The sequence below is a fragment of the Poecilia reticulata genome, linkage group LG16 (assembly GCF_000633615.1).
Source record: "Poecilia reticulata strain Guanapo linkage group LG16, Guppy_female_1.0+MT, whole genome shotgun sequence".
In the NCBI taxonomy this organism is placed as follows: Eukaryota; Metazoa; Chordata; class Actinopteri; order Cyprinodontiformes; family Poeciliidae; genus Poecilia; species Poecilia reticulata.
In genome coordinates this window covers 19,507,107-19,531,050 of record NC_024346.1, presented here as the reverse complement: position 1 = coordinate 19,531,050, position 23,944 = coordinate 19,507,107, and the positions used below count along the sequence as shown (strand labels likewise).

The following is a 23,944-nucleotide window of genomic DNA, read 5'->3' as shown; positions in this document are numbered from 1 at the left end:
GGTAAAACCTCCCACATCAACTGTTACATAACTACTGCTATTGTGCCGGCAGTATGGTAATGACAATAATCACCTTCCCTCCATAATTTTAGACCCAACAACAACAGTAAGACATTTACTGGGCCTGCTTCAAAAATTGCAAAGTATCACGTTATCAAGCCAATAACTGTTTTCAGATATTTCCAAATAACACTTGATACATTGATCTTAAGAGGACTCCTTACTGCCTCAGTGATATTTGAGTGGCAGATGGTTCACATTCATTACATCTCTAGGGTGTAAAGAGATGTCACAAACCAGTTACATAGTAAGTGTGAAGTTATGGATAGTGGAACTTGTGCCACATTTTTCAGATTGTGCTGCTGTCTGTACTTCATTCTGCAATGCCAGCTCCATTGTGGAAGCATGCATCATTGAAACATATGGACTGCTACAGAGATTGATATGTGAATGGCCAGAGTTGGTTTGAAGAGTAGTTGGTGTCTTTATCATGCCACAGTAATGCAGGAGACATTTCCCCCTACTATTGATAAATCATCCTGAAAAACTAAGAATGATCATCTTTTGAAACTTTCTTCTACAGAAGGCTGCAGTAGATCACTGGGCAAATGGCTTTATAATAAAAGAACGCAGTACTTGTTTGGGTTACAGTAACATTTGACAGTTCCAGGTTGTAACTACATGAACCCAGATGCAAAAACATCTAACTACAGAAAATAACCTTGAAACAGACTCAGGCAAATGGGGACATTAGCAAAATATCAAAACACTCAGTGTCTTATCACCACTGAAAGAGCAAATGTTTACTTTAAAATTGTAGCCTGAAGACCTACACTAACCTATTTAATAGGTAATAAAAGGAGCTACTTACCCTACTGTCTTGTGATGTGCTGCTTCTGCTTTGAATCTTACGCCAAGGACTTACATCAAATTTTTCGAGAACAAAGGTCATATGCCCCAGCTCTTTAAAAATGATCAGCGTAAATTATTCTTGAGGTATCTTTCCATTACAACAGGTCTTCACAGCTTTATTTAGAATTTTGATTGATCCAATTGGGCTTTCATAGTGTTTCCCCTACAATTAACCAAGGGGGATGCTCTGCCCCCCAAGAATTGATCACAGTCGCAATGTAGTAATTGTAACATCATGCCACGTTGTGAGCAATTACTGTCTGTATGTGGTCGCTCTTCTACTTTCACCTCTCAAGCTAGGTTCATAGCTGACACATTGAACTGGGGATGAGGATGTGGCCCTAATCAGCTGTCTCAGGTGCAATTGTACGTGTAACTGAATTTTTGTCACTCGCAGATCGCTCCAAACTGATCTGCGTGTTTGGAGCCGGTTCGCCTGTACCCATATTTATATAATCTCTACGAGGGCTCATTTTCGTATAATATAGGACCAACGTATGCATCAAATATAACAGCCGTTTTGCTTGCTCAGCTCACGCGAGCTCAAGGCAAACTTAAACGCGAGACTAGACTTAGCTTTTACTCTCATCCTCCTGATACAATATCACGAAGGTAAAAGTATACAAAATAGCTCAAGTGCAAAAAATTCCTGTCAATGAAATCTTTTTGACTTAGCTTGGCTGTCTGTGGTGTAATACTCCCCCTAGCTGTACAAGACTGAACTTGATTAGAAGAACATAGAAGATAGTTTGGCAGAGACAGAAAGATATAGTAGATAAAAATTGAGACGGGAAGACAGATAAAAAAATAAATAAATCACTATCTTTAAATAAAGCCTGACCTGCTGATTTCGATTTTGTCCAACAGTAATTACTTTGTGCTAAATAAAGCAATAAAGTTGCAAAGTTTGCAATATAAAATGGCGAAGTCCATTTTATATATATATAAAATGGAAAAACCAAACCGACACTAAGTGCAGAGCACCATGCAGTGGAGAGAATCTATACATAAAAAAAAAAACCCTGAATTGTTTGAAGTCCTTGGTCCCTTTGTGTGTACGACGTCATATTTTGGATTCCTAAAAAGTAAACTAATTAAAACCATTTCTAACTAGACATAAAATGTTGACTACATAATCAGAAGCTTAGACCTTGAGCATTTTTTATAAACTCGTGGCAAAAAAGGCCTTCACCAACCCCTAAATTCTAAACATAAAAAGTTTGAATTTATGACAAGTTCTTCAGCTTCCAATATGTAAAATTATTTTAGAACATGCTTTAAGAAAACTGCTACCAATCAATAATAGCCAGTGCGCTCTGCCATTTGTAAATGATGTACCATTATCCATTACGCGTAAAAACCCCTACCAAATTTTGACAAACATAAAATAGGCTGCTTCAGCATTTTACATCTAGGCTTCTAATAGTGTAATGCAATTCTACCTCTAGATCTGAGCTGATCTCATGTGGGGTAAAAGCAGTGGGTTCTCTAGGAAGTAGAGGATTTTATGGTGAAGGAATTGAGAACTTAATTTACTAGCATCTAACTAAGAATGATTAAGCCAAACCAGAGTAGACGTGCCATGAATACATTGATTGCATATGGAATGAATATTGTACACTAGGAACATATTTTGGTTTTAGTTTTAGTCTGTTTATAGTAACTACAGAAAATAGGGACTCAAAGCAAAACGTCAAGCACTAAAGCATGTTATCTTGATTATTTTTATTACAATCTAATGTTTGACAATGCTGTATTTTTAAAAGGACGAATATATGCATACACTTAAAAATATTCCAATGCCATGATGCAAGGAAAACAATGAAAGTACTCTAAAGTAATGTATATCACTAAAAAATACGAGAAGCCAGCTGACCTGCAATCCAAGATGGAGGAAGAACACTAGCGAGTTAGAAATAGTCTGTCCAACTTCTCAATGTATATTTGAAAGAAAAGTATTTTGTACAGTCCCCACCCATACCTTTTGTTTCTTACACAACAGCTCTTGTTTCTGAGTCATGAGAAGCCTGGTGCTCAAGAAATGTGTCCAAACATGAGAACATCTGAGTGCACTCAGTGCATTCATAAAGAGCCTCAGAGGAACTGCCTTTCTCATTTTGTTTTTGGTCCATAGCATCCTCCTCCATGTCTTCTGGATTATCTTTTTTTAGTTCCTCATCTACAATGTTTCCTGTGCAAGGAGATTTCTGTCCATCATCATCTGGTTCTTCAGGGTCCAGGTGAGCTTGAAGATGAACCTTAGGGGAGGAATTCTTAATATCAGCTGGAGTCTTGGGAGACTTAGTGGGCTCTTTCTTGTGATAGCGCAAATGTCGTTGGTACACACACAAAAGTCCAAATTTCTTTCCACATTCCTGACATTTGTAGTTAACTCTGCCAGCTTTTGCAGTTTGCTCTGTGGAAGTCTGTTCATTGTCAGAAGATCCTTTGGTGCTGTCCTCGGGATTGTTAACCTGTTTCTCATCATCAGCATGATTTGATGAAGGCCCATTTTGTGAATTTGAGTGCAACAGTTTTAAACCTTCAGCTTTGTGGTACATGATCACATGTCTTCTTAAATCACAGCGCTGTGGAAAATGTCTGCCACAAAATACACAAGTGTGCATTGTGCCTTTATGATATCTCATGTGTCGAGACAAACTACTAGAGTGATTGAAAACTCGATGGCAATGCTTGCATGGATGAAGTTTTCCATTTGGATTAGATCCTCTCCGGCTGGTATTTGGTGGCATAACTCGTTTTGTGGGCTTTTGATATTCCTTATTCATCTCATCTATTTCCTCCTGAGTTTGATGTGTGACATGATGCTCCTTTAGACTTGCTAACCTCTCAAAACGATCCCCGCATAGGCCACATCTATACGGTGTGAAGGTGGTTTGCCTATTCTTTTCAATACTGCCATCTCTTGAGACTTTTCGTCCTCCATTCCTAGTATCATTGGATGGACCATTGGTGTGGCAGTTAACAAGCTCCCCATCATCAGAATGCTTCGAATTCTCTTCAGTTTCAAAATCAGACTCCAACTCCACATCAAGTTCCTGTCCCTTGCAATGATACAACGAATGTATTTGGAGGTCTGACATCCAAAAGAAAATCAGCTTGCACTTGTTGCAGGGATATGCCTTTTTGTCTTCCTTACTGTCTGGTTTAGCCAAAGCCTTGTTCATGGAGTGACTCTCTTTTTGATGAGCATTGAGCGCCTCAATTTTAAGGAATCGTTTACCGCAGTGACCACAACATCTGGTTTTTTCATTGACATGATCTTGAAGGTGTTTCTTGAGGTTGCTTTTGTCTTGAAAGATCTTGCAGCACAAAGTGCACCGAAAGCCCCTTTCGGAATTCCCATATTGCTGGTGACGGTGCAGACTCTGTGTCGTACTAAAAGAACGATTACATATTTCACAACGACAATGGTTCTGCTGAAACACGTCCGAGCTCAAGCCTGGTGGCCTGGGTTTTAATGAGTCTTTGTTTGAGAAGGGCTGTGAGTTCTGAGTTGTAGTAGTTGGCTTAACAGGTGACGGCAAAGGTGATGACGGTCTTTCGGGAGGCATAGGTGCGGAAGAAGAATTTGAAGAGCTTGCAGAATTCAACTGAGGCAAGCCATTTACAACAATCAGCGTACCATTTTCTTGAAGCACATATTCCTGAGGAATATCAAATCCATTAGATGAACCATCAAAGGAAAAAGACTCCAAAGGTCCATGATTAGACATGTGAGCCAATATACTGGCGTACTGACTGAACCCATCACCACATTCCGTGCAGATGAAAGCACTGGCTTCTCCTCCCAACTGCGCTGAAGCAACAGTATTCACTGCTGATTGTTTTTCCATGATAAAACGATTTTGTCCGTGTACTGATGGCATCACTTTGGAACCTGAATATGCAGCTAAATCTCTATCCACCGATGGGCAAAGATGTCCATGGCAATCAGTGAAGGTTCTTTGTCCAACAAAATGATGAGATGTCAACTCCTCAAGTCTTCCACTTTGTAGCACCTGGAGAAATAAAACAAATGTATATGAAAACCATTGATATGATTTTGGTAGTTTCACACATTGTGTAAACCTAAGTGAAGATGACTCCATTAAAAAACAAAACCAAAACCATATGGCTGTACAGTATTGGCTGACACAAATCCACCACTCTCAGTGTAGATGACAGAAGCGGTGACGTGGAAGCATATAGCAACCTTTTAGTAAAACAATTGAGAAACTGCAAGGGTCAACGACAGCCATCCTTGACCTTCCACAAATCAACCACTCAAGATGACCTCACAACAATGCAATCCTTACACAAACTTTGATTTTATGTCATTACAGTCTGCAAACACCATTGCATTTATTTATAGAGAGGATGAATAGTTCTGATCGGAGGCATTTCCAATTACTTGGGGGCCATAGCTCTTCTGACTGGCTGGATTTTCTAATAAAGTCTAGTGACAGCCAGTACAACACCTGGCCTAGAAGGAGAAGAGAAGGCAGTGAAGGAGGAGGACAAAGAAAAATAAAATTCTTATTTGTACTCCTCCTGGTCTTCTTTTCTACACTTTTAATCCACACCACATCCCCCACTCTTCTGCTTCTCATTTTAGGCCAGTGTTTCTCAACCCTGGTCCTCACCGCCCCCCTGTCCTGCATGTCTTAGGTATTTCCCTTCTGCCACACACCTAAATTGTATCTCTGGGTGATTAACAGGCTTCTGCAGTACTTGATGGTCATGCAATCATTTGAATCAGCTGTTCTGGAATAGAGGGACATCTAAAATGTGCAGAGCAGGGGGCCGGTGAGGACTGGGGTTGAGAAACACTGTTTTAGGCTAAGTTCTGTGCTGGTCTTCACTACATTTTGAGCTGAAAGTCAAATAAATCAGAAGAGATACCACTCTGAACTTACAGATATGTCCACTAAACACAGAGAGTCAACGCAATTTTCCAGCGAGAGTTCGTAAACAGGTGAAGGGGACGTATTGTACTTATCACTGTGCTGCTCTTAGGCCCGCAGACAGATGGAAATGCCCATGATTAGAGCTATCCACTTTCTTAGGAAGTGAATTTGGTCGCGATCTATAAATCCAATCAATAAATGCGGTGTTGTGATTGCTTTGCCAGTTTTGTTTTGCTTCTGCAGGAACCTGATCCCACATGATTGATTGAACCTGCAATAAATGCAATCAAATTGGCACAGAATGTTTCCCTTTTGACAAAACAGTTCCAATGAACAGCTACAAATAGAAAGTATTCAGAACAGCTGGACTTCAACACCGCTTATTGTTTTAGTCTTTTCAGAGAAAACAGAGATGACAAGAAGGTGTCCAAGTGCCTTGAAATGGTTTCTTGAACTAGGCTGGGAGTGACAGCACTACCGTCAGCTATAATAGAGCCCAACATGTCCTGTCCCCTTCTTAACGCCCACTCACCTACCCAGTTTCATGGTTACCTCCCTTGGGAGCTCTGGGTGAAACAGTGAGAGGTTACTTTTCACTACCTACCATGCTGCCTTGCTATTTCTATAAACAATACAGAGATGGGGAGAGGACATATGCAGTCTGTGTAGAACATGCAAGGAACTGTGATGAATGTTTGCAAAGAAAAGTGAAATAAACATGGTTTTGTTTAGCTTACTGCAATCTATATTGTCATCACATTATCCCACAATAATACTAGGTGCTACATGGTTTCCAATATTATGCAACCATAAGCAATGCTGGATCCACACTTGCAAGACGCACTTTGGTCGCTAAAGAATCGGATACAAAAAATCTGATGGAGAAATGGTGGCTGGCTGATCACTCCAATAGACTCAACACCTTTTGAGTTAGAACTGTATTGCCCAAAGATTTTCTGGAAAAGTTGCACAATGCCACTACAGCTATAACCAATGTTTTATCATTATCCTATTTTTATATATTGAGAACTTTAGGGGCAGCATCAGTTCCCATTCATTGCCAAACTGGCATCTCTAAAATGTTAGTGACAGTTCTGGTTAGGAATGAAATTCCCCAGTTTGGGACCAAAAGCTTCAGTTGTACAGGATTACCAGGGTTTCATGATATCAAGCTGAACAATTGTGATAAAAAAAAACAGTAGCAAAATATGTGGGATGGATGAAAAAACAAGCAAACAAATAAAGAGAAACAGGAACCCAAGATGTTACTGATCTTGAGTTTTTGGTACTGAAAGTGTAGGCTCCTTTCCCAGCGTTGATAGCAGTGGTGTACAGACCTCCAGACTACAGTTTAAGACCGTTCACACAAAATCTGCTAAGTCTTTTAGATTCACTCGTAATAATGTACTGTAGTCCTATAATTGTGTGCAGGGATTTTAGTGAAAACCAGCTGTGTGAAGGAAGAAAGCCGATTTTGGAGCAATTTCAGTCCCGCCGGTATGCACAGCTTGTGACCTCTCCCACTACAGAAAAGAACACTCTGCTTGATCTCATCTTCATTTCTCAGCAACAGCTAAGTCTCCCTTCTGGTGTCCTGAGAAAATATTACAGTTACCACAAACCTGTTTTCTGCATACTGTACCCTGGTCTGTCATGAAGACGCAAGGTGAGTTTAAAAAAATTCCACTCATGCTTACACTCATGAGTGGAATTTTTTTAAACTCACCTTGCATGAGTGGAATTTTTTCCACTCATGCTTAAAAGATTAAATTACAAAAGCTAAATATTGTTCATCTTGTAAAAGAAACATGATTTTTATTGTAACAAGACAGCCTCCTTATAAATGAAGTAACGTTTGTTTTTGACACACAATCCAACATCAGTACAGCTCATGTATATTTAATTAATTTAAATTACATTCTGTCAACAGTGATAGTTTTAATGAAACAACTTTTTTCAAAGTATATACATTATTCCAGATCAACTTATTTAAAAGAAATATATTTTTCGGGCAATTTTTCGAGATGATTATACTGATATTATGATATGAATTTCATATCCATTTTCTGACTTGGCCTTTCTCCATTTGGCTTTGGCTTTGTGAGGGTAAAGGCAAAGTCAGAAACATCCAATGTGCTGTGAAAAGCTGCTTTAAAATCATAGAAGTCAAATACATCAAAAAAAAAAAAGACTTAAATGCAACTCAAACCATCTACTGTAAACTTACAGATACCAACTGAAATCCCAGCATTTGTAAAAGCTAAAAGGCTTCAGTTTAAGACTGACTTATAACTGCGTTTGGTTTTGATGTATTTTTTGTGGTTAGGGTGTGTGTCTACCTTTAAACTTTAACAATGGCAGTACCAACAACATCTCATAATGTTCATTAATTTCAGGTCCAAACCACACTCATCGGTGGTGGATCACACAACTATTACATGCAACATAGAGATTGCTATTCTATAATCTACAACCCCAGTCTGTCTTCAAAGACACTACAATCATCTGACCCCCTTGGCTAATCCGGATTCCGTCTCCAATACTGAAGTCATCAATGATGAATCATTCAAACACTTCACTTCCTGCCAGAGAACCAAGGGACTGACAAAGCAAAAAAAGGTTATAACTTTTACAAATATATGTTTTGGATTGGTTAATTTAACTATTAATTTGAGAGCTTAATGAAGGTTTAGCCCATTTAACCAGCATACATTGTTAAAGTTTTAATTTAACTTTGCATGTTGTTTTTCTACATTGTCTTTGTGCAGGTACTGCTGTGTTCAGTCATTCAACTTTCTGGGGTCTTCATAATCTCAAAAGAAAAACAACTTTGAAAAACACTGACCAAAAGCAAGGTAATACACTTCATGGAACCCCTTTCTAAGGTACTTGATAACACAAACACATGAGCCTTGATTTGTAGTTTTATAAGATTTATTGTCAATTCAAAATATTCAGAGGGACAATGATTCATCTTTGCACCATTTGTTTCAGTTGAGTGATCAAAATTGGGTGATTTGACTTCAGCTGTTACAAGTTTATCCACAATGTTTTGTGCCTGTTCAGTAGATGTATGGAAATGTAATTTATGAACAGATGCATGTAATATTGGTGCTGCAACACTTGCAGCAGCTTTTTTGTTTTCTGTGTATTGGATAGGATTTCTTCGATTGGAAGCGTTTTCACTGTGAAACGTGACAGGCTGTAGGTCATGCATGCACCCTAAGCATTCTGAACAAGCGTTTGATCATGTCAATCATGTCAATCATGTCAGAAAGACGTGTGAATTTCAACATAACTGCAGTTTCACCACTTTCTCCGGCAGGCAATGGCATTCCTGCCGAGTTGCGGGAGTTAGGGTCAAAATATGCATATTCACCAGAGCTAAATCTGCAAACTGCGATGACATTTCCTAGCATAACTAGCAAAGCATACTGGACCCCTGCTGTCAAACACTGTAGTCATTGTTTAAGGCTCTGAAGATGACCTGCATCAAATGTGCCATATGTACAGTGGGGAAAAAAAATACTGATTTCCCACCCTTATTTGCAAATGAACTCTTTAAAAATCAGACAATGTTTTGCTGGAAGAAGTTCATCGGTAGCTAGAAACTCGCTGTTTATGTGCCTTTCTCTAGCATCTTAGTACACTGCATGGCCGTTATCCAGCACTGTTAAGATCTGCTCTGGTAATAAATTAATCCTCATGAACGAATGAAAGGAAAACTATACATTGTTTGTTTTTGAACGCCTGACTTTTGGAAGCACAGACACTGCTCACCGTCAGGTGTCTTTCACAGTTCCTAGCTTGTCCACAAGGTTGTTCTGAAGTTTCTCCAGGATGCGGTCTCTGCACATTTCCAGCCACGGTTACCTGAGGTTCAATATGGATTACGTACTGTACTTGAGCCTCTGGCACTGACAATGTTTGACAAGTTGTTTTTTATCACATCTTCATAAGACACTGCATCTGTCTGAGCCTCACGCTGGACATCTGAACAGCTGAAACAGGGACATGTACCTCTTTGATGCTCTCAGAAACACCCATCCTCTCTTTTTGCCGCCTTAGCTTCTGGGACTCCGAACGTTTACCTTTCCTTGGCATTGTGTTAGCTGATTAGAGCTTATGTATATTTTATCCACAAACAACCAACGTTCAACCTGGAAACACACAAAAATAAATAAATACTTAATATACCTTCATTGAATTTGAAAAAGGTAAAAATATAAAATGAGGTTAAAATATTTTTCCAATATATGAAAGTGACAAATGAATAACATCTTCATATAGGCATATGTTATTCATTTGTTCAGTCAGTCAATTGAAAACACTGATCACTTAATTCTGTGAAAAACAGCATTTATTTCACTTGTATTTTGAAGCCAGATTAATAGATGTTATCGTCAGTAAGAGGATGTGCAGAATAAATCACAATAATGAACAAAAAAATAAAGGCTCCTCTAACCGTTGAGTTCTTGTAAATCTAAAGTGTTATGATGGATTTCAATTTATGCACAACAAATAAAGCACAAAAAGAGCATATCAGGTAACATAAAAAAAAGTTCATTGTAGGATACAAACTACAGGTTTTTTTCTCTCGGCTAGTATATAAATCAGATAGCATTTGTATTGAGCTGCTACTGGCAGCTTGACGGTCATCTATTTCCTGAAAGTATAGCTCTTTTGTAAAACACATTTTGCAACGATAACATGAGGTGTACTTTGAGTGGCTGCATTAGTCACCAACAGCAACCTGGTAAATGCAAACGTTTAAAGATATTTAATTTTACCTGTACGAAGATTAAGTAGAATTCAGTCAGCGATGAAAGCGAACGAAGGGAGGAGAAATAAGTCCGTGAGCCGTATTGACATGGAGAGGCTCAAGGGCTGCGGGAAATTTAGGTATCGACCCAAATAGAAATTATGGAATTAAATACGTTTCTCTTTGATGCAATCATTGTAAAGTTAAATTTACATATTATTTATTGAGTATGTGTGTGCATAGTTAACACCATGCACTTCAATTGGGATAAACCTAGTCCTATTAACAATAAAATGTACCACAGAACCAACAGCAGACTTATTTGTTACTTCAGTTAAAAAGCTAGTTTAAATTGCCTTTATTAGTGTGAATGCCTCTAGCATTCACACTAAAAAAGAGAAACAGGAACTCAAGAGTGTGAATGCCCCTCAGCATTCACACTAAACAGTAGCATGTGAGACCACCGGGCAGGTGCAAGGACAGCCCTCGCACGCAGTTAAATGCATCAACTATAAACCTAGCTTAATCTGACTTTACTGTCAAAGTTACTTGTAAAAAAAAATCTATTTAAATAAAACACTGGTGGGGGCCAAGTAAAGCCTGGTGGCCCGCCAGGCTTATAATACACTGGAGGAAACCCCGCCAGACAGAGAAGAACGGGAGCTTTTTGAGCATTTTGAGAAAAAAAGCACAATTAAATTTCATTAGCAAATTTACCAAAAAATTATAGCTGTCTATAACTTCTCTGAAATTCAAATGGCTGAGAATAACTGCATTCCAGTTTACTCAATAGCCTGCTTTTTTTAACAGTCTTATACATCCGAACCCTAACAGCAGAAAAAAATGTGGAAGTTATTCAATTACAAGAAATTCCACTATATTAGATTTATTACAATTATGCTTTGTGGCAAAACGGGGATAAAGACTGCAGGACTGAACTTGGGCTACCATATTTTCCACACTATAAGGTGCACCGGATTATAAGGTGCACCTTCAATGAATGGCCTATTTAAAAACGGCATGTTTGTGGAGAACGTGATGCTAAATGACCTGCAGACGACCTGATTCTAGATGGTCGGTAGGTAGATAGGTCAGTCAAACTTTATTAATAGATTACAAACCAGCGTTCTGACAACTATCCCAGCATGCACGCGCTTCTTCTTCTACGGCCGAAAATGAAGTCGGCGGCTGCTTACCGTAGTTGCTAGACCTGTTGTGGCTCAATATTGGTCCATATATAAGGCGCACCGGATTATGAGGCGCACTGTTGGCTTTTGAGGAAATTGAAGGTTTTTAGGTGCGCCTTATAGTGCGGAAAATACGGTACCCTGTTGTAAAAGCTCCAGGACATCAGCTCTTTATGACTGGACTTGGCTTCCCCTGATTTAAAAGGGAAGAAAAGCCACAAAGAACCTAGCCTGAGGATTTATTTGATTGTTCCGTGAGAAATACAGATCTACTAATAATAGACAACTCACTGTTTAGGATAACTTAACATCACCATTTTCGTAGGGCTGACTCAGTACCACCTCAGGTAAGTTTGTTTAAGTAGTTAATCGAAAAAGCTGAGCTGTATATTCAAACTAACTGGTTTCCAGTTTGGCTAAATTTCTGGTTTGACAGAACAAAGCTCTAACATGTCTAAACATGGCTACCTGCTTCTCATTTAACTGTTGTGCATATAATCAGACAAAGCTAAACTTATGGTAAATAAAAATGTACCCAAACTGAAACAAGTCTGTTCCTGTGATCAGTGGAACATTTGGTTACCAATAGATAATAATTACATCAAGATGAATCCAGCATCTAAATCTGATACGATACCTAAAAAGCTGGGGCATGTTCACTACTTTCACTGTTAAAGAGTTCAAGAAAAAGTTTTTATTCTAGGCAGTGTTTCAGTTTTGACTGTCAATCTAGGAAAGAAATTAAAGCACAACAAGTAAAGCATTTATGTTTTATGGACAGGTAATGAATGATTGATTAGTTCATGGCATCCTGTTTTCCCATTCTTGATTGCTTACACAACTTAGAAAGGAAAATTGCTTAGAAAAAGTCAAATACAAAATGATTGAGCTCTCAATCAATATTGAATTACATCCATTCTTTCCCTCCCCTTCTCTGATGGAGCTAACGGAGCAGATAAAGTAGTTGCTACATAGCTACAGAACATTTCTTCAGATCGCCCTTAAAAGATAAAGATGTGGCCACGATTATTTGATCAAACACACTGTTTACATGCAAGAATGCCGCTCTGGAAGAAAACCAATGTATCATGGATTATTGGGCGTTTAATTCTTGGAGCACTCCATCATTTTAAAACCATACTGAGTTAGGCAAGTGCTTATTTCTAGTACTGCTCACAATTCTTCAAACTTTATCTAACTCTTACATGCAGAATCTGTTGTTACAGTATGCTGTGTGTTTTTCTATCAGTCTACATCAACGAAGAGAATTTGCCATGTAAATGATCATCCTAACTTGATGCTTTATGTGTACACAAAGAAATACCTGAGCATTTAAGTGCGTGGGATGTATATGATAAGCTATGTAATTATAAACTAGAGAGTCAATGATGTGACTAAATGTGATATTTCCTAACCCATGCTTAATTCCTTTGAAAATAAAAGGTCTCAAGGCCTTTAAAATACACAACCTCGCACTTGGCAGATATACAAATGCATCCAACCCTTATTGTTTAGATTTCTAAACGTGACACACAGACGGTGTAAAAACATTTCCCCCCACTATTTTATAGCCAACAAAGCATTGACATGATTTCTTAACAGTTATCAAAGGAGTAAACATCTTGACATTAATGTTTTTACAGCAAAAGAATGGCGCTTTCGGCACTGCTGCAGCGAGAATTAATATTGTGTTTGCTACAGCAATCAACGTTTACTTTATTTAAGATGGACTTAACGTACAGCACAAGACGACATAATTATCAGGCAATAATCACCGAATGAAAGTGTAAACCCAGAAAAATTTACGTTGCTTTAAGCATCCCATTGGAGTGATAACTCGTGATCTTATTGTGATCGGAACGGCTAACTTTAGCTCTTCCTAGCTAACGCTACATCTGGAAGGTGGAGAGGTTCAGTAATTTTACTTAAGAGTTAGACAGTTAAGTTACTGAAACCTAATTCCAACTATTGGCTAAGTTATGACTTACCGTGAAATCTCGCACATCACGGAATACGGTGACTAACAATATATAACACCCTGCTAAAAACCGATGTGCAGTGACAGCCTGTTAGCAGAATAAGGCCACGGTGGCTCGACTCCTCCTTCTTCTGTTTCCATCTTCTCACAGTGTAAACGGTCATCAAAAGCATCACCGCCGCCTAGTGTTTATTTGAGGTTTTAGACAAACATCAGAACGGTAATCTATTTTTCGATATGCTTTTACGAAACGGCGTCACTAAAACTTCACTTCTTCCGTACATATATTTTACAATTGAGATATTTATATGTAAAACGTAAAATTCCAAGTTTTATAGCATTGTTCAGTTTGATGATTTATTTTATTTTATTTAGTTTTGTTGTTTTTAGAAATTTTAATTTTGATTATTTATTATCATTTATCTCTCTTTGTTTCCATGTTTTACAGTTAGGGTCCTTACATTTATGCTATTACAGAATTTACCTTTTTCAAATATATGTGCAAACTTGACCATGGACATCCCTTTTTTGACCATGATGAATCCATAATCTGATAGCGCACCTTAGAAAGAAAAAACACAGTTTCAAACCTCAAAATTTGAAACATCTGAAGAAAACAACATGAAGTGTATTCTGCAAGCATACTAAAATGATCACATTCAATGATTTTATTCAAGAGTTAGTACATGACAATATATTAGACATAGCATTGAAATAAAATACATCAGTTTTTCTTATGGGATTAGCACATGTAAAAAGTTAAACAGTCTCCTCTGGAATCAAAGAAAAATAACAAGCAAAATCGTGCCAACAAAACAGCCTCATTGACAATAATAAAACTGACAAAGTTAAGGACCAAAATAAATCTTGCTTTTTCTGACAAACAGCTTAGCTATGGGGGGATTTTTCTAAAAATTCCCCCATTGTTAAGATGAAACAGTAGAAAAACAAACAGCAGAAATAGCTTCATTTTTACACCTAAAAATGAAGTGGCACATTTAGCCTTCAATTATCTGATGGAAAAATCTGAACATAGATAAAGCTTTTCCTGTTAACAGTTTCAGGACCCTGGTGTTTTCAACATAACCTTCCTGCCATACACAATTTCTGAAAGATGCCAGTTATTACTGAGGACTTACATCACACACTTCAGTAAAAGCAAGATGTGTCCACACACAGTGTTTTTGTCACTTCAATAAGTGTATCTTTCTTTCTTTCTTTCTTTCTTTCTTTCTTTCTTTCTTTCTTTCTTTCTTTCTTTCTTTCTTTCTTTCTTTCTTTCTTTCTTTCTTTCTTTCTTTCTTTCTTTCTTTCTTTCAGGAATAAACTGATTCTCAAATATTGTACAAGAAACATTTAATTAAATTGCTTTGGTATTTACAATGAATATATATGAAATACAATTAATTTATATATAAAAATATTTATTTAACAGTAAAATTAAGAGCTTGGTCGATTGATAATAGCATAATGCAAGTGCACATGTCAAATTTACAAAATATCAGTCATGAGAAATGTTTATTTGATTTTGTCCTTCTCTTAAGTAGTCATTTGTATACATCACATCAATGTTTTTGATAATCAGACCCAATTATAATGTAATAAAGCAGGGATTTTATAATAGTTGTCCAATCCTTTCAGCTGTGTAGAAAATTCAGTGCTATTTCTACAATTCAGTGTTGTGGTCAAATCTCTTGTTTTCGCTGGTGGTGGTAGATTTTGTGTAAGTGTGGATCTCATCTTCCTGAAATACAGTCTCCAACACCTTCAGGATGGATTTGCAGATTTTATCCTTGAAATCCTGGCCTATGAATATATACAGCACCGGGTTCAGGCAGCTGTTAATGTAGGCCAGACATGTGGCAAGTGGTATCCCGATGCCGATGACATGGGCCAGTGTTTCGCTTTGGCTGTTTGGATCAAATCTTTTCAACTCAACTATCGTCATGATGTGAAAGGGAGCCCAGCACAGAAAAAACGTAATAATGATGGTAGCAATTACCCTAAAAGGGCGGCCTGATCGTTTGGCCAATGTGGGGCTGTTCCTGAGGCGATGGATTATGATGGAATAACAGGAAACCATAACACTGAAGGGGATGATGAAGCCCAGGAGAAGACGGGTAACGGTCATAGATCGATGGCGAAAATGTTGCAGTTGAATCACATCTGGATTGGTATAATTATTGGAGAAAGCATAATTGTTGTAGCAGATGGTAATGTTATCGTAGCTTTCAGTATCTCTGAAGACAAAGGACGGAAGGCTGAGAGTCAAAGCAAATGCCCAAACACACAGACTCATATAGGAAGCCTTCCTCACGTTCCTATGAATCTGAGCCCAGACCGGCCACACTACGGACACCAACCTGTCCACGCTGATCGCCACCAGGGTGTAGACGCTGGCGTACAAATTTAGAAAGTTTACTGTGCCGTTCAGCTTGCACATGAGCTTCCCAAACATCCAGTGGAAATTCAAAGCCTGGTATGTAATGCTCAGGGGGAGGAAGGCCGTAAAGAGGAAGTCAGCCACAGCTAGGTTGAGAAACCAAACTGTGTTAACAGTTTTTTTCATGCGGAAGCCGGCCACCCAGATAACCAGTCCGTTTCCAAACACCCCAAGCACACACGCCATGCCGAAAACACAAAGAGACAAGATGTGTAGAGATTTTTTCAGATTTGCATAGTAGTCTGAGGAGGACATGGACTCCTCCGTGTTGTTGATTTGATGGATGGACGTGTTTGTATCCATGGCTGTCCTGATACCTGCAGGACAACATGAGGGCAGAATGAGCACTAATATATTGCAAGATAGATTAGTTACTCTTAGCAATTCTCTTTTGTAATGTTCAAGGTGCAGAATCAGACCACAGGACCCTGAACTGATAACTGAAGTATAAGAGCTTCTAGAAATGCACCAATAAGAGATAGGAGGCTTACAACCATATTGAAAAATAACATCTGATCTGATGAGGTATTTTAGATTGAAAGTATCTTTTGAAAATAACCTTTGAACAGAACCACTTTTCTGTATGAGAAATGTTTTTTAATTGTCTGTTGTAATACTGTAATGTTGTCATTATTTCTAAGTGGAAAATCATCATCTTTAACATAAATAAAAGCTTTCAAATGTCCATGATGAAGTTCCTGAAATAAATGGGCTTTTTTAAATTTCTTAAATGGGTCTGTATTTCCAAAGTCCGGCTTTGGCTTTTTAAAAAAAATGGTGTTAGGATTAAATGCAAACATCAGTCAACATATGAGTTCCCTGGAGATTCTAGATCCCAATTGTAACTATTGAGATCTACAAATTATGTAGTTATACTTTTTTTGTTTGTTTTTGGCGTGTCTGCACTCTAGCTGTTTTAAAACTCTTTATAAATAAAGGTGCAGGCAGAAATAACTTCAATACATCAAGCACATACTCATGTTCACGGGGAGAATATGAAAACTGCACTGAAAGACCTCAGCTATAGAAGGAGATGGACAATCTAAGTATAAAAATAAGATCACACTTATTTTCTTATATCTCCTGAAAAAGCTCCTCTCCTATTAGCTCATTTTGGTTAATGGTGTTAATTTTTTAATTTAATTTGTCCTGTTGCCATGGAAATTAGAGATAAAGAAACTAATATTACCTCAAAAAGGACATAAAACAGGTTTAAAATGTATTAACTAACCAACATACAGTACCTTTTTGAAAGCCTCTCTTGTCTGATCTTGGTTAGTCCGTAGTTAAGTTTGACTGATAAAACACAGACGAGTGAATATCAATTTATCTGTAGTTGGTAATGCGTCCGCCCACATCAAGGCGGATCCAGATGCCATGCAAAGTATGCATTTACATAGTGTTCAGCCATCCTTCAGAAACTTTATTATTGTGTTTCAACAATCTGGTTAGCAGTGATGGTTGTGCTCTGTTTCACCCCTGTAATAGTTTGTCTCTTACATGTGGATAAACTTTGCCTAAACCTCCTTTTAGGAATTGATTCAATTAAGCCACATTGGAAGGTTTTCTTGAAATGCCATGCAATGATATCTCAAGTAAATTTAAGTCTGAACTGGTGTGCTTTGGATCATTTTTCTGCTGCCTAACTAAGTGTTTAGGTTCATTAACCAGTGGTCATACATTTTTGTCAGGAGTTTTTAGTTGAGAACTAATCAATGATTCAATAAGTTATAACAAGTTGTCCTGATTCTGAAGCCACAATGGGTGACCCCATTTTTTGCATGGAGTACCTCCATCCATCAATCCATTTTCTTTACACCCTTGTCCCTTAGTGGGGTTGAGAGGGTTGCTGGTGCCTATCTCCAGCTAACGTTCCGGACAAGAGGCGGGGTCACCTTGGACAGGTCGCCAGCCTGTCGCAGGGCAACACAGAGACACACAGGACAMACAACCATGCACACACACACTCACACCTAGGGGCAATTTGGAGAGGCCAATTAACCTGACAGTCATGTTTTTGGACTGTGGGAGGAAACCTGAGTACCCGGAGAAAACCCACGCATGCACAGGGAGAACATGCAAACTCCATGCAGAAAGACCGGGGCCGGGAATCAAACCCAGAACCTTCTTGCTGCAAGGCAACAGCTCTACCAACTGCAGCACTGTGCAGCCCATGGATATGGATATGTAGCCCATCTACATATTACTGTTGGGGTCTATCATAAAATAAATCATCACAATGTTAAATCCATTACTATGCAGATGACCAATAAGGCCAGGATGCAGTAATCTGCTTTCTCTCCTTAACTGCATCTCTGCAATCAAACAGTGGTTGAGTCAGAACTCTCTGTTTATTATTGACTAAAAGAGAAGATCCTATCTGGTGGTAAAGCTCTTAGTGGTATGGAAAATTCTATCAGTGACCATGTGAAAAACCTTTTGTCATGTACACTTTCTAACGAAGGCTTAAACTTTCTTTAATCATTGTGACTTGGAGAAGGCTGTTCATGCTTGTATCAATTTAAAAGCATGACCTGATGCTTTTATCAGTTGTGTTATTATTTTTGCAGAATTGCAACACACTTCTTATCGGTGTACATGAGTCATCTTTGAAACGCTACCAACTCAAACAGAATGCAGCAGTTCACCTTTTAGACAACACTTTTAGATGGGACAACATCACACCTGTCTTATCCTCTCTACTTTGGCTTCCTGTTTTTATTATTTGTTTTAAAGCCATAGATAACCTTTATCCTCCTTACTTAGAGTTGCTAAGCTTCTCATCTTGCCCTCAGGCTTTGAGATCAGACAATCATTTCCTTCTTATAAGTTTCTCATACTAAATGCAAACACTGGCGTGATTATGCTTTCTGCGTAGTAGCATCATGATTTTGAAATCAGCTCCTTTAGATCTTTGATTCATAAGCAAATTCAGTCCCTTTAAATCAAAACTTAAGACTTTTTTATTCTGACAGGCTTTTTCTACTTAAATGTGTGGTGACACTGGTTTTATTTTGTTTTTTGTTCAGTTGTTGCTTTGCCGTTTATGTTCTTTTTGAGACTGTAAAGCACTTGATTGATTGTTTGAGTTATCTTAAGAACAATTACTTTTTCCACAAAAGGCCAGGTTGATTTGGATAGCTTTTTTCTCTTTTTTTCTCTCTCTTTTTTGTATTTACTGAAGTTATTACTATCTAATAACTAAATTTGTTTGCTCATCTTAAACAGCTGAGAGTGACAAGAAAGCAAAGACAGAAGAAATCTCCAGAGTGGGGAATGCTTTTTTACACAACACTGAATCTCTGTAATTATTCAAAGTGTAACTACAACAAGTACATGGAAACAATATGGTTTGCTTACATGTAAAAAACAGAAGTAGAGGTGAGATGAGTACAAACTGGCAATGACATAAAATGATTCAAAGCTCTGACACAACAGATGGGCGAAAACTTAAGTCAAATAAAAAAAAGAGAGGAAACCTCAAAGTGATGCCATGATATTGCACAGTCTTACATTACCCAATCAAGAAGGGAGAAGTAGCCAGACAACTTGCTGCGCCACATTATTGTTTTCATATTTACTTGATTCATTTAAGAAATATTAAAATCATTTCTGGTTCATGAATGACATGTATATGCTTCCAGTCCATTTTCATAAGTAACATCAGCTCAACTTATTTACACATAACCAAATCACAAAGATAAAACGAAAGCATTCTTCATGACAACCAGGTACACTGCTCTTCCAGTAATACAGAACCCAAAAAAAGCAATCCTATCTGACCGATTCCATCACAAACCAATCATAAGCATAGATTATGTTCTCGATACAGTCCAGTTCAATCCTAAATTATGACATGAAACAATGACATTGAGTTAATTATTCAACGGCAAACACCACTGCAGATTTTGTCATCATTCTTCTCAGTCTGCACATTTCGAAGTATTATTTTATCCTTACCAAAGTCTTGTAATTGCTCTAGATCAGGGGTCACCAACTCCAGTCCTCAAGGGCTACCATCCTGCAAGTTTTAGATTCACCTCTGCTCCAAAATGTCTGAATTTCCTCACCAGCATTCATTCCTCTCTGCAATGGGCTGGAAATGAGCAGTTTATTTGATCCAGGTGTGTTTGAGCAGAGACACATCTAAAAGTTGCAGGATGGTAGCCCTCGAGGACTGGAGTTGGTGACCCCTGCTCTAGATGGTGACCAATGAACTTTTAACTGAAACAGAAAATGCTCAAAAAAAGTGTTCTTGGTATAATCAAAAGAGAAAATCTGGATAACTCACACCTACTCCTAAACTCAGATCATTCAGCCGACTGCTGAGCTTATTTTTCGTCACCTGATAATTTATGGTATGTCATGACACACCGGGCATTTAAAGCCTCTTTTAGCGGATAAAAAAAAAAAAAAAAATTTTAAAGGCACGTGGAGCCTTTGTTTACAGAGCGAGTCGAGGTCACGTGGCAGCTGGACCCACCGGTGGGTCCGTCGGGCTAAACAGGTTAAAAAAAGGACATAATAGTGTAAAATATGTAAAGAATACATGCTTTATGTAAAGGGGGAAAAATCTACCTTATCTTATTCCTCCGCACCTTGGGAAGACTCTAAGAAAAAGGCTCAAATCCTTCTGGTCTTATAAATCCTGACATGACCTTTTCTTTTCCCCACTTAGCTTAGAGCCATGATGTGAAAGCACAGGAAGAAATGATGAGGAATTTGAAACAAGAAATCTTTGCTGAAATGCGTGTAGTTTAGATACTGAAGATGACCACAGAGTCAAGGAGGAAGTGAATAATAATTAAGGCCTGGTGGTGAAACAGTTGCAGAAGTATAGTGTAACATGGAAGCCAGATTTTCTTCGGCAGTCGTTGGAGTTTCTGTTCTCTATCGAATAAAACGGTTATCGAAAACAAGATTAATAATAAAAAGGACTTTAGATACAGACTTAGACTTACCTCATTGCTGACACAGAAAGTAAACAACACAAGAGAAAACCTTTTTGATTTATTTATGCTTTCAAGATCAAGCAGAAACCTCCATGGAGTCGAACCTCTCAAATCAGTGGCCGGTAAAGAAGCAAATGTGTTAAAATTAAGTCAAGCACTGTAAAATAAAAAAAAATTCAGTTTAACAAAAGATTTCAAGTGAACATAGCTGAATTCTCATCAACGTGTTGTATGTGTTGATCTTAAACAAGTGGTGTGAACATTTAGATAAAAAAAAAGTTTGATAATTTAATCTATTTAAATTGAGTCTTTGCTAAAAATATAAAACATTTGAAAGTAGGGAGGACTTTGGATCGTAAAGGGTTAACGCTCAAGCAAACCTGCAAATAATAGAAAAAGTTTTGAACATTTGTACAACTGATTTCAGTGTTTGAAAAATAAAATACGCTCTGACAACACTAGGTTTGTTTAAGGGGTAGTACTATGTGTTTTCCAGTCACATCAGAGATCAAAACTGTATATTTTACAGCGCTCTGTAAAAAAAAAAAAAAAATACAAAAATAAATAAATATATATATATATATATATATAGCTTGGGATATTGGTTTATAACTTAACTTTGCTTTTTTTCTCCATAACTTCATAACAATATTTGAACTGAGAATAAAATTCAAACCTCTACAGGTCATGACTGACATATCTATTCTATTTTTATTTTGCTGGGGTGACAGTTCTATGCTTCCTTAGAATTTCCCCAATTTTATCTAATGTACTGTCGCTTTATCAGTTTGGTTGCTTGTGGTATCATGTTTTCTCATCACATGACACGGTTTACCATGTAACAACTTGTTTTTTCAGCACCTTCATGTCAGGTGGTTGTCATAAACATAAAAAGGTCTTAATCCAAAATAAGAAAAAGGCCAACCACCCATAAGAAGTGAGATGTACTTTAAAAACCACTACTACCTCAAAACTGAAGCTGCACCAACCAGAACAAACAACTAACTGAGACTGGTTGACCATCGGCTCTTTAAACTTTAATTAAAATCTATAAATGTAAAGCATCAGAAACAAAAAAACTTTAACAGCACAAAAGGCCCATATGTAGCACAGTTTATTGGCAGCGACGCTGTTTGATTTCATTAATGTGGTAGGAATGCCATTTAACTTTTAACTTTTTAACTTTTAAGCTTTTATTATTATCTTTGAAGTGATGTTGCATGCACCAAAATAAATGGTGCATGCAACATTTATTTTGTAGCAGAAACCAGTGCAAACTTTTGACAACAATTTTATTTGGTTAGATTTGAGGAAGCTGGGGAATATAATAATGACACCATCTCAACCACAAAACCTTTTACAATTGTTTTGTGTATGTTCATATTTTTTCATATACACTGTTTACTTAGACATTTATATCCAGCTTTCAAAGACACATTGAAAAGATACTCTGCAGTTAAAAACGACGACAAAAAACCCCCAAAAAACGTAGGATAATTAGTGCTTCTGCTTTTTTTTCTTACCCTGACTCTTTCATTACCAAACAATCAACCTATCGCAAGTATCTGATTGTGACAAAGTAGTTCCCGGACTTTTGCTGCAAGTATTTGGTTGCCCAAACAGTTTCCAAAAATAGCAAAGTCTCTCATATACAACCTTTTCGGCATTTCCATGCCAAATGGGAGTTGTGAAAGATATTGTGGACTTTATCAGTCACTTCATAAAATTATGCTTTCAATGAAGGTTCACACAGTTCTGTCCAAAGTATATGTGTTTTTATTTCATTCTGCTCTGCTGCATATTCTAACATTTTCTTGAAATAAAGGATTTCTTTGTACCACAGATTAAGTCTTAGAAAAAAAAGTAAATTTGGCTTCTACTAATTACTCCATGCAAATATACGTCTTGAAATTAAGTGTTTTCATAACAACCCTTCTCTGCCAAATAGTTTGAGGCCCGTCATATTGAATAGAAATTATCTGTGACCATCAGAATTGCACGTTCTAAATTGTATTTAAACCTGGACTTTGAATAAGCATGGAAATTTGAGATATCAAATTTTTTGTGAATGTTTCAGAAAAAAAAGAGGGAATTTCCAAACAGTATTGGTCCGAAAAAAGGGATATCAACTGGAGGAGGGGTGGGGGGGAGGGGGCGTTGCGCTAATGCCTTTTTACAAAAAATTCATACAGTTTCTTAAATTGTTTGATTTGATTGCTTACTGCTTTTCTCCAGAAAACATTCTAGTGGTTGAACAACAATTGGATCAACTGGATATGTATCACTCTCTCTTCTAATGTGCTTGATTTATTTAGCCAAGTTTAATGTCTGCTTTTGTGTAAAAGTCTGTGAATGTTTGTGGTTCTATTTTCTACTGATTTAAAGTGAAAGTAAAATGACTGTTTAATAAGAAAAAAACCCATTATATTCTACCTAAAGTTTTCTTCCTTTTCAAGAAATTTTTTTTTCCTGCAAAAATCTTGAAAAAACATAAAAATAAAAAGTATCTATTTACATTAACCCTTCGGAGACAATTGACGCGTATCCGCGTCTTTTTTACATGTCTGATTTGGCGCGTCGTAGCAGCAAGACTCCGCCTCCCCCAGTCTCACTTTCTACTGGTGTTTAAAGGGCACATGTTAAACTACACAACAGTTTTTAAATTGTGTTAATAGGCCAAGTAAAACCGGAGTTATGCTTAAATATGTAAACCATATTTGTTTCAATTAGCGAAATTGTAAAACCCGCTCCGTTCCACAGTGAGACGGAGCTCTCGCAACACAAAGAATACAACAGATCC

The 23,944-nt window shown here is 37.6% G+C and overlaps 2 protein-coding genes across 4 annotated transcripts; both read right to left on the bottom strand.

Moving 5' to 3' along the window:
- Positions 1 to 2,618: 2,618 nt before the first annotated feature.
- On the bottom strand, positions 2,619 to 13,896 carry LOC103478472 (zinc finger protein 135). Of its 3 annotated transcripts, XM_008432362.2 has the most exons (4): positions 13,760 to 13,896; positions 9,843 to 9,982; positions 9,603 to 9,695; positions 2,619 to 4,934 (listed from the first exon to the last, which is right to left on the bottom strand). In XM_008432362.2, the coding sequence occupies exons 2-4, from the start codon at positions 9,924 to 9,926 to the stop codon at positions 2,904 to 2,906; spliced, it is 2,208 nt and encodes a 735-aa protein (XP_008430584.1). In that variant the 5' UTR covers positions 9,927 to 9,982; positions 13,760 to 13,896; the 3' UTR covers positions 2,619 to 2,903. The 3 variants fall into 3 exon arrangements, with proteins under 3 accessions (XP_008430584.1, XP_008430585.1, XP_008430586.1); XM_008432363.2 differs by lacking the exon at positions 9,603 to 9,695 and having other exon boundaries at positions 13,760 to 13,895; XM_008432364.2 differs by lacking the exons at positions 9,603 to 9,695; positions 9,843 to 9,982 and having other exon boundaries at positions 13,760 to 13,895.
- Positions 13,897 to 14,394: 498 nt separating this feature from the next.
- Positions 14,395 to 18,020, bottom strand: LOC103478474 (chemokine-like receptor 1). Its single transcript, XM_008432365.2, has 2 exons — positions 17,437 to 18,020; positions 14,395 to 16,509 (listed from the first exon to the last, which is right to left on the bottom strand). Exon 2 carries the CDS (start codon positions 16,493 to 16,495, stop codon positions 15,416 to 15,418), a length of 1,080 nt encoding a protein of 359 aa, XP_008430587.1. The 5' UTR covers positions 16,496 to 16,509; positions 17,437 to 18,020; the 3' UTR covers positions 14,395 to 15,415.
- Positions 18,021 to 23,944: the final 5,924 nt, after the last annotated feature.